Genomic DNA, 8424 nt, shown 5'->3' with positions numbered 1-8424 from the left:
AAAACAAAACAAAAAGAATAAACATTAAAGTTGTCCCCTTTTCCCACCAGTCCTAAGAATCTAGTCCTTGCCCTCTCTCCTGGAGCCCTCCCCAGTAATAAAGCAAGCACAATTTTTTTTTCTTTTATCTTTATATTGATGTAAAAAAAAAAATTACGGATGTGGGAATAGGGCAACGGACAAGTCTTCCCTCTGTGGTTGACAGAAGGGGCCCATGGGGACCAGAAGCTCCAGGGAATTAAAAAAAAAATAAAATATATATTTATACATTTATATATATGACGTTATGCATGTGAGTCCCAGAGAAGCAAGGAAGCAGCTACAGGAAGCGACTAACACACAGAAACACACCTGTGTGTGTGTGTGTGTGTGTATGTGTGTGTGCACCACACTCCAAGTAACGCAATCCCTCTAAGGCAACAGCAACCCCGTCCCCCCCCCAAGAAAAAGAAATTGAAAAGCAACTTCCCCTTTTAGAATAGGGCCACTCAATGTAAGTTTTGCCCCCATAACCAGGAAGCGGAAAAGAAAAAAAACAAACCCAGGCTAGCATTGCCGTTAAGGCAGGCAGTGGCCATTTTTTTTCTCCCAGCAAAGGCAGGACGGGCTATTTTTAACACTAAGGCTGGAGGGCCGCATCGCTGCCCCTCACAAATACTTCGGACGGGTTTTCGATAACGCAGAGAGCAGTCGGGCTGGAAAACGTTCACCCTTGACTTCCTTTAAGATGGCCTCTAGGCAGTGGGTTCTTAGTAAGCCTGGCACAAGTTCTGGAGCCAGTCTCAGGCGAGGCTGGGTGCCGAGCAGGACCCAGGGACCCGGGGTCTGTCTGTGGGTTAAGCGTCATACCCACTGGAAAATCTTTGGCCTCCAGAGATTTTTTTTTTTTTAACTTAAAGGGGACCTGTATGGTACACCCCCCTCCCTTGGGAGAAAGGGAGCCCAATCCCTAGCTACCCTCCCCCCCTCTCCCCCAAACACACACGTACACACCAACAAGGCACAGCCAGGGCGGGCAGGCATGCTTTGGCAATGAGGCCCCTCGGGGAGGCCAGGGGTATTAACAGCTGCAGAGAGAGGTGTGGGAAGAGGTGGAGCTCAGCACCTTTGGAGGTGGGGGTAGAGAAGAAAGAAGTCTTGGAGCTCCCAAGGAAATTGGAAGAAAGAAAACAGGAAGGGGTGGCTAAGACACAGGCAGATGAGAAAATGACAGGATCAGAAAAGAGCCGAGAGAGGCAGAACAGGTCAGAAAAGAAGACCATGAAAACAGAAGGGCAAATGGGCCAAACAGGATACGGGCAACCAAACAAAACAGGAAGGGAAGGAGAGAGGAGCCCAGAAGCGAAAGAAACGGAAAAGAGCAAGGGGAATTGGGAAGGACAGGAGAAAGGTGGAAGAGAGGGAGCCCGGAAGAGGAAATGAGAACCTGGGCACAAGGGGGGAGTCAAGAGCCCCCGGCCGGAGCCTCACACCCGAACAAAAACCAGGCGGGCCGAGTACACGAGGTCAGCCACGTAAGCCAGCAGGTTGATGGCCGTCAGGATGGCCACGGCCAGCCGGCGGTCCCAGGTGCACACGTAGAAGGTGTGCCTATTGCTGCAGTTCACATCCCTTGAGCGCCGCGGTTGGCCGCCGTACTTCTCGTCGAACTGGTAGAGCGGCCAGAGAACCAGGGCAGTGGCATACAGGAGGACCGACAGCAGGGCCAGCCCGGACAGGAAGCTGGGGAAGGAGATGGGCAGCACGTTGGTGCAGTCACCCAGGTTCAGCAGGATGGCCACGGCCGCCAGGATGAAGCAGATCGAGTACACGGCCACGCACCACTCCAGCGCCGGCTGGTGCTGGTACAGGTACGGGCTGCTGATGAAGGCAAAGATGACACAGGCCACGAAGGTCTCCAGCACCTTGAGCAGGCCTGGCACGGTGGCCATGTATCCGGTGATCTCCCCGGGCCGGGCCCGGGTCCAGGCCACTTCGGTGGCATAAGCCACGCAGGCGATGCAGGAGAAGGCGGTGGCGGCGATGGCGTGGTCCCGGGAGCGGCCGTGAGACAAGAACTGGACGTAGGTGGTGGGGTAGATGATGGAGGCCGACAGGCAGAAGAGGGCAGCGTAGCAGGCGTAGGTGATGGGGAAGTTTCGCCAGGACAGGGGGAAGCGGGCCTGGAGCCCGCCCAACTCGACTATGAGGATGATGAGGGTCACGGAGAAGCAGAAGCACCACGTGAACATGGACCAGTTACCCATGGACCCCGTCCAAGCACCCACACTGGCCACCAGTGAGAAGGCCACGCAGGTGGACACCAGCTGCAGCAGGCGGAGGAGGCCCAGGGGCTGGGTCAGCGCCCTAGGGGACCCCACGATGGTTGGGGAGCCCAGGCCTGAGGAGGACGACATGGTGGTGGTGACGGTCGTGCGGGTCACGGTCACCGGCATGGCTGGGAAGAGGGCAAAGGAAGAGTCCTAAGAAGGTTCCAGATGTGGGAACCCAGGCCCTCAGCCCTTCCTCCCCTGGGGACAAAGGACTCAAGCTGGGGGAGGGGGGAGACGCGGCAGGCCTAAGGGGCTGAGTTGGTCACCCAAGTGCCAGCCCCCTCCTCCGTCCTGACTGGGGTTTCCCACGTCCTGTGGCAGAACCCAGGAGTCTGGGCCGCTGTCTCTGCTTCCCTCTCTCTGCAACCCAGCTACCGTGAAACCACCCCAGACTCTCAAAACTGCCCTCCTTCCCCCAGGGACTCAGCCTCCCAGCCACTCAAAAACCTCCCCGACCGCACAAGAGGTTCTGACCTCTTCACTGGGCTTCACCTCCTCCCTCTGGGTACCCAGGGCTCCACTGCCCACCTTCCTTCTGTCACCCTGCAGGCATTTCCAGCCTCCCCGGGTGAGAACGTTCTCCGGGACTCACAGGTGATCACAGGTGATCAGAGCCTCTGCCCGCCCCCCCCCCCCACCTGTCTCTGGAACTGGACCTGAGCTCTCCACAGCACGCATGCCCTCTCACCTCGGAGATCAAGAGTCTGGGCCCTCAGTCTGAATCCCACCTGGGATTTGGGTGTGGAGTATTTCACCCAGGCACGCCGAGCTTCCGCCCGCCTCGGCCCCTCCCGCACGTGGAGTCCAACCTCCAAATTCCCCAGGGCGCCCAAGAAGCTTGGCTCTCCGCGACCCAGCCCCTTCCACGGAAACCTCCAGGCCTCTCACGTCCTGTTACACAGCTTCAGACCCCAGGACTCTGGGCCCTCAGCCTTGGGCACACCAGACACCTGTGGTTTGGGAAATCCACTTCCTTCTTCTGTCCCTCCAGAACCTTCTGTCTCCTTGTCCTACAGACCCTCAGGAATAGAGAGGGTCCAGCCTACTGGGGACCAGGTGTCCAAATCCTCCCCCAGGTCCTAAAACCTCTAATCTCTCAGCTTCCACCCTACAATTTCAGAAGGCCTCTCTCAGCCACAGGGAAATAAAACTTCCTCCTTCCAGGGTCAGGCAGTAGAACAGGCTTTAACCTTACCTAACTGAACCTAGGAGAGGCCCCGAGGGCGCAGGAGCCCAGCTCCTGGGCACACTTCTCCCTCGGGTACACAGGTGTCTGTGTCTCCTTCCTTGGAAACCAAGCACCCAGGTCCTTCTCTCGGACCCAGGAGTCCAGGCCCCCAGATGCTCCTCCCTCTGACACAAAAGTCTGGGCGGGAAGCCCCCTCTGCCCTCAGACCCAAGGAGGCCGGGCCCCCAGCCCCTCCTCCCTCAGACACGGGGCGTCCCGGCTCCCACTCACCAGCAGTCTTTGCCGAGGACCCAGACGCAGAAAGATCCGGCTCCGGAGGTGGATTAGGTCAGACACCTGGAAAAGGCCAGTCAGAGCACTGGAGGGAGGGAGGGAGAGTCCGCGCCCAACCCAGCCCCCGCTCCGCCCCTCCCGGGACCCAGGCGACCAGCTCGCCCAGAACGCGCGGCCAGCCTCCGCAGCCCCGGCGCCCTCCCAGCCAGGGCAGGGATTTGGCCTCGGGCCGGGAGAGGTCCCGGCGGTGACCCCAGGGAAGCCCCGCCCCTGCCCCGTCCCCAAGTCCCCAAACTGCAGAAGCGAAGTGGAGGGAACCCGGTGAAAGTGCACGCCCCGCGCGCGGGCCGGCGTGGGTGTGAGTGATCTTAACCTCGCCCCAGCCCAAGAAAGTCGCGGGCCCGGCCGGCGGGAGGGCCCTGGGCGGTGGCTGCGGGGGCGGGCGGCCTGGCCAGGCGCAGCGTCTCCGTGCCTTATAAGGGCTTCAAGTCAGCCCAGCCATCTGGAATGTGCCGGGGACCAGGGGGCGGTGCTGGGACCTCCGCCCCGCGCCGGCCTCCGGGATCGCCGCCCCACTTGTGGATTCCGGGGAGGGGGGTGGGGCGCGAGTCCAAACTCCAGGTCCCAGGAAGGGAGGCCCGAAGCCTGAATTTCTGGGGCCTCCAAAATGTGAGTCCTGGGTCCCTAGAGCATGGACTGGGAGCCTGGACCCCAAGAAGAGACCCCCGGGTTTGCCCAGGGGAACCCCACCCCCCCACCCCACCCCAACCTCGAAGCTGGAAACCACACCGTTGGAATCCAGTCCAGAGATTAGTAGCCACACCTCCCACCGACCCTCGGAAGTCAGGTCTCCCTGCGGGGGCTGGGCCTCCGGGGCCACCTGGGAGGTGCTAGGCGGGAGGCGGCCGCCTCCAGCTCCCCGCCACGCCCTCCGAGAACCCGTTAGGAGGAAGTCAGGGCTGGCCTGCGCTGGGGCGCCCTGGAAAGCGGGTACTACCGGGTCCCGAGCGGGGAAGGAGAAACAGGGCGGGCCACAAATCCAGAAGTGCCCCAAGGAAGGAGGGGGGTGGTGCAGGGACCACCCGGAGGGGAGGGGGGGGTCCTTCTCCAGCCTCCGCGCCTCCAGCCGCCGCCTGAGGTCAGAACTCAGGAATGCATCTCCGAAGACAGGCGGAGGGAGAGGAAACACCCCTTCGCCTTCTGGGCGCAGTTTAGGACTCCCCCGGCCACGCCCCACGCTTTCTCCACCTCCACGCCAAACACCACACCCCATCACCCGCACAGAATCGCGTCCCTGAACCCCAGCCTCCACTCTCAGCAACCCAAGGCCTCTGGCCTCAGCCTTGGCTTCTCCCAGCCTAGGACACCAGCTTCCCAGCTTCGTCTTCGCCTTTGCGAGCACGGTGCTGGACCTCAGCCCACCGCCTGTCTGGCCCGAAGTTCGAATTCTGTCTTCGGAATGGAGGGGTGGGGAGCAGGGAAGACCCCTCTCTTTCTCAAACCCAAGCTCCCAGCTCCAAGCGCCTCCTCTCGTGAGGACCTCCTCTTGCTAGATTTTAGCCCCCTTCAACCAGGGCACTTAGGAGTCCCCATCCCTCCTCCTCAGACCCAGGATTTCAGACCCCCAGCCCCTCCTCCCTCAGACCCAGGAGTCCAGGCCCTCAGCCCCTCCTCCCTCAGACCCAGGAGTCCAGGCCCCCAGCCCCTCCTCCCTCAGACCCAGGATTCCAGACCCCCAGCCCCTCCTCCCTCAGATGAGGGAGTCCTGACCCCCAGCCCCCTCCTCCCTCAGACCCAGGAGTCCAGACCCCCAGCCCCCTCCTCCCTCAGACCCAGGAGTCCAGGCCCTCAGCCCCTCCTCCCTCAGACCCAGGAGTCCTGCCCCCAGCCCCTCTTCCCTCAGACCCAGGAGTCCAGACCCCCAGCCCCCTCCTCCCTCAGACCCTGGAGTCCAGACCCCCAGCCCCTCCTCCCTCAGACCCAGGATTTCAGACCCCAGCCCTCCCCGCTCAGACCCTGGAGTCCAGACCCCCAGCCCCCTCCTCCCTCAGACCCACCCAGCTCCTCTTCCCTCAGACCCAGGAGCCCAGACCCCCAGCCCTGCCTCCCTCAGACCCAGGAGTCCAGACCCCCAGCCCCTCCTCCCTCAGACCCAGGATTTCAGACCCCAGCCCCTCCCCGCTCAGACCCAGGAGTCCAGACCCCCAGCCCCTCCTCCCTCAGACCCAGGAGTCCAGACCCCCAGCCCCTCCTCCCTCAGACCCAGGAGTCCAGACCCCCAGCCCCTCCTTCCTCAGACCCAGGATTTCAGACCCCAGCCCCTCCCCGCTCAGACCCAGGAGTCCAGGCCCCAGGCCCCTCCTCCCTCAGACCCAGGAGTCCAGACCCCCAGCCCCCCCTCTCTCAGACCCAGAAGTCCTGAACCCCAGCCCCCTCCTCTCTCAGACCCAGGAGTCTAGACCCTCAGCCCCCTCCTCCCTCAGACCAGGAGTCCTGCCCCCAGCCCCTCCTCCCTCAGATAGATGACATGTGAGTGCAGGTCTGAAGCCCTGTCCCCTCCAGAATCCGAGTCCTGATCCATGACCCAGTCTTTCTAGACGCTCAGACACTCGGAACCCCAGCCCTTCCCTCCCTCTGCACCCAGGAATCCTGACCGCAGCGTCCGCGCCGGGGGGGTCCCCGCAGCCTCACCTCTCGGGCTGTGGCGGCTGCTGCTGAGACAGAGGCGACAGCTGCAGACTGGAAGCGTTTGCTAACTGGGTGGGGTTGGTGGGCGGGGGCGGGGCCGGGGCGGGGGCGGGGCCGGGGACCCGGCGCGAGCGCGGGGCCGGGGCTGAGAAAGGGACTCCCTGAGCCAGGGGTATCCCAGGCCCGCCCTTGAGGCGGAGCCGAGAAAAGACCACGCCCCTCCCCGGGAGACATGGACTTGGGCTCTCCGGCCCCGCCAGTGCGGAGGGGGGAGGGGGGCGGGGTGGAGGGCTGAGGTCACTGTTGCCGTGGTGACAAAACAGGAAGATACAACAGCTGGCGGTGTGGGGGCTCCTGGGGGCTGCCCTCCCCGACTCGGCCCTAGCGCAGTCTCCAGGGGAGGCCCGGGAAGGCCGTTGCCATGGCAACCCGTCTGTTTGGCGTCTGTTTTGGACGGAGCCCCCAGCCCAGGTCCCCACCCCGGTATCACCTCCCTCAATTCTCCCTCTCCCTTCCGGCCCCCTCCCCTCGTCGCCTGCTGCAGTCTGGCTCTTCCAGGCCGGATGCAATCTTGGACATCTGGGTCGCGGTGGGTGGGGGCACCGGGCCTGTCAGTTTGATGGGGTCTGTGGGCCAGGGTCCCTGAAAGAGCCGATCCCTAGGCTTTAAGAGCTGGGCTGAGGTCCCCGACTCCTGGGTCCCCAAATCCTCATTTACGCTGGGACTCGCCCATTGGTGGACGGGACTCCTGGGTCCCAGCTCACAGTCGATGGGGGCGGGGGGAGGGATGTTGACAGCAAAATGTCTGGATCTCGGGCGGTGGGAGTCGGAGCACGGGACTCCCAGGTTCCAAATGACGCCTAGGCTGGAGGCCCAGATTCCTGACGCAAAAAGCAATCAAAGCTCACACTCCTGGGTTTTCATCCGCTCAGATGTGCTCGCAAGCCGAGCCTCCCAGGTCTGGAGCTGAGAGATATTTTTGGCCTGCACTCCTGGCTCCCGGAGAGAGGGAGGGGCAGGGAAGCTCGAGGAGGACCGGGCCGGGGGCTGGGGGGGCGGGGAGGGAGAGGGATGCTGCTGGGGGCGTCCGATTCATGATTCCCGCAAGAAGGGAGGGGTCCGAGGAGCTGGTGTGCCCGAGGCCCGGCGCAAGGAAGGGGCCCGGGGTCCTTTCTCAGGGAGGCTCTGGGGCCCTGAAACTGAGCCACAGAGTCCAGAAGCAAGTAGGAGCTGAAGGTCGGGGTGCCCGCCCGGGATAGGGGCGGGGCGGGGCCCGGGACGCCTGGGACCCTCCCTACTGGCCCGGCTCACTCACCGCGCTCCGCAGTCGTCCCTGGCGCGGCCTTGCTCGCGGCTGCCTCTGGGCGGGGCCTGGGTGGCGGCTGCGGTCGGTGCGCGACTCCGAGCTAACCGGGCGCTGCTGCCGCTGGGTGCCTTCCAGGCGGACAACCAAGGAGGCTTTGAGACCCAGCCCGCGCGAATCGCGACCGGGTGGGGTGGTCGGGAGGGGTCCGGGAGCCCTGTCTAGCAGGCTGCGTGCCCTACGGAGGTGGGAGGGACTGGGGAGGGGGGGTGCGCTGGACGCCGTGAGCGCGGCAGAAGTGGGGGGGGGGGGCGCATGGGATGGTGGGGGAGGGATGTGGAGCTTGCATGCCCGCCTTTGTGCCCCTGCGGAGGGGGTAGGCACAGACCCTCTCTGTCCTTCTGTGGTCTGCATAGGGGAAGGGGTCTCTGTGAGCCTGGCATCAGGCCCTGCCTAAGGAGTCAGGACACGGTGCCAGTTGGAGGTCCTCCAGGGTGGTCCCCCGGCTCCACTCGCACACCTCCTTGGCCCCCGGTGCAGAGGCAGCTCTTTCCTGCTCCCTGCCCCAATCTTTGCCTGACCCCACAGTGGCGCTCCTGAGATCCCCCCCCCCCCCAATAGTTCAGGAGAGGCCTCCACTCACACAATTCACTACGTTG

General features: G+C 63.3%; 1 protein-coding gene across 6 annotated transcripts; it reads right to left on the bottom strand.

The window, feature by feature from the left end:
- Window positions 1-112: 112 nt before the first annotated feature.
- On the bottom strand, window positions 113-8424 carry MYADM (myeloid associated differentiation marker). 6 transcript variants are annotated; one of them, XM_030298343.1, is made up of 5 exons: window positions 8409-8424; window positions 7778-7896; window positions 3772-3837; window positions 3001-3262; window positions 113-2437 (listed from the first exon to the last, which is right to left on the bottom strand). In XM_030298343.1, the coding sequence occupies exon 5, from the start codon at window positions 2433-2435 to the stop codon at window positions 1467-1469; it is 969 nt and encodes a 322-aa protein (XP_030154203.1). In that variant the 5' UTR covers window positions 2436-2437; window positions 3001-3262; window positions 3772-3837; window positions 7778-7896; window positions 8409-8424; the 3' UTR covers window positions 113-1466. The 6 variants fall into 6 exon arrangements, with proteins under 6 accessions (XP_030154203.1, XP_030154200.1, XP_030154202.1 ...); XM_030298340.1 differs by lacking the exon at window positions 3001-3262 and having other exon boundaries at window positions 8409-8423; XM_030298342.1 differs by lacking the exons at window positions 7778-7896; window positions 8409-8424 and adding an exon at window positions 6466-6561.

The sequence above is a fragment of the Lynx canadensis genome, chromosome E2, assembly GCF_007474595.2.
Source record: "Lynx canadensis isolate LIC74 chromosome E2, mLynCan4.pri.v2, whole genome shotgun sequence".
NCBI lineage: Eukaryota > Metazoa > Chordata > Mammalia > Carnivora > Felidae > Lynx > Lynx canadensis.
The sequence above is the reverse complement of the archived record's forward strand: the minus strand, read 5'-3'. Positions and strand labels throughout refer to the sequence as shown.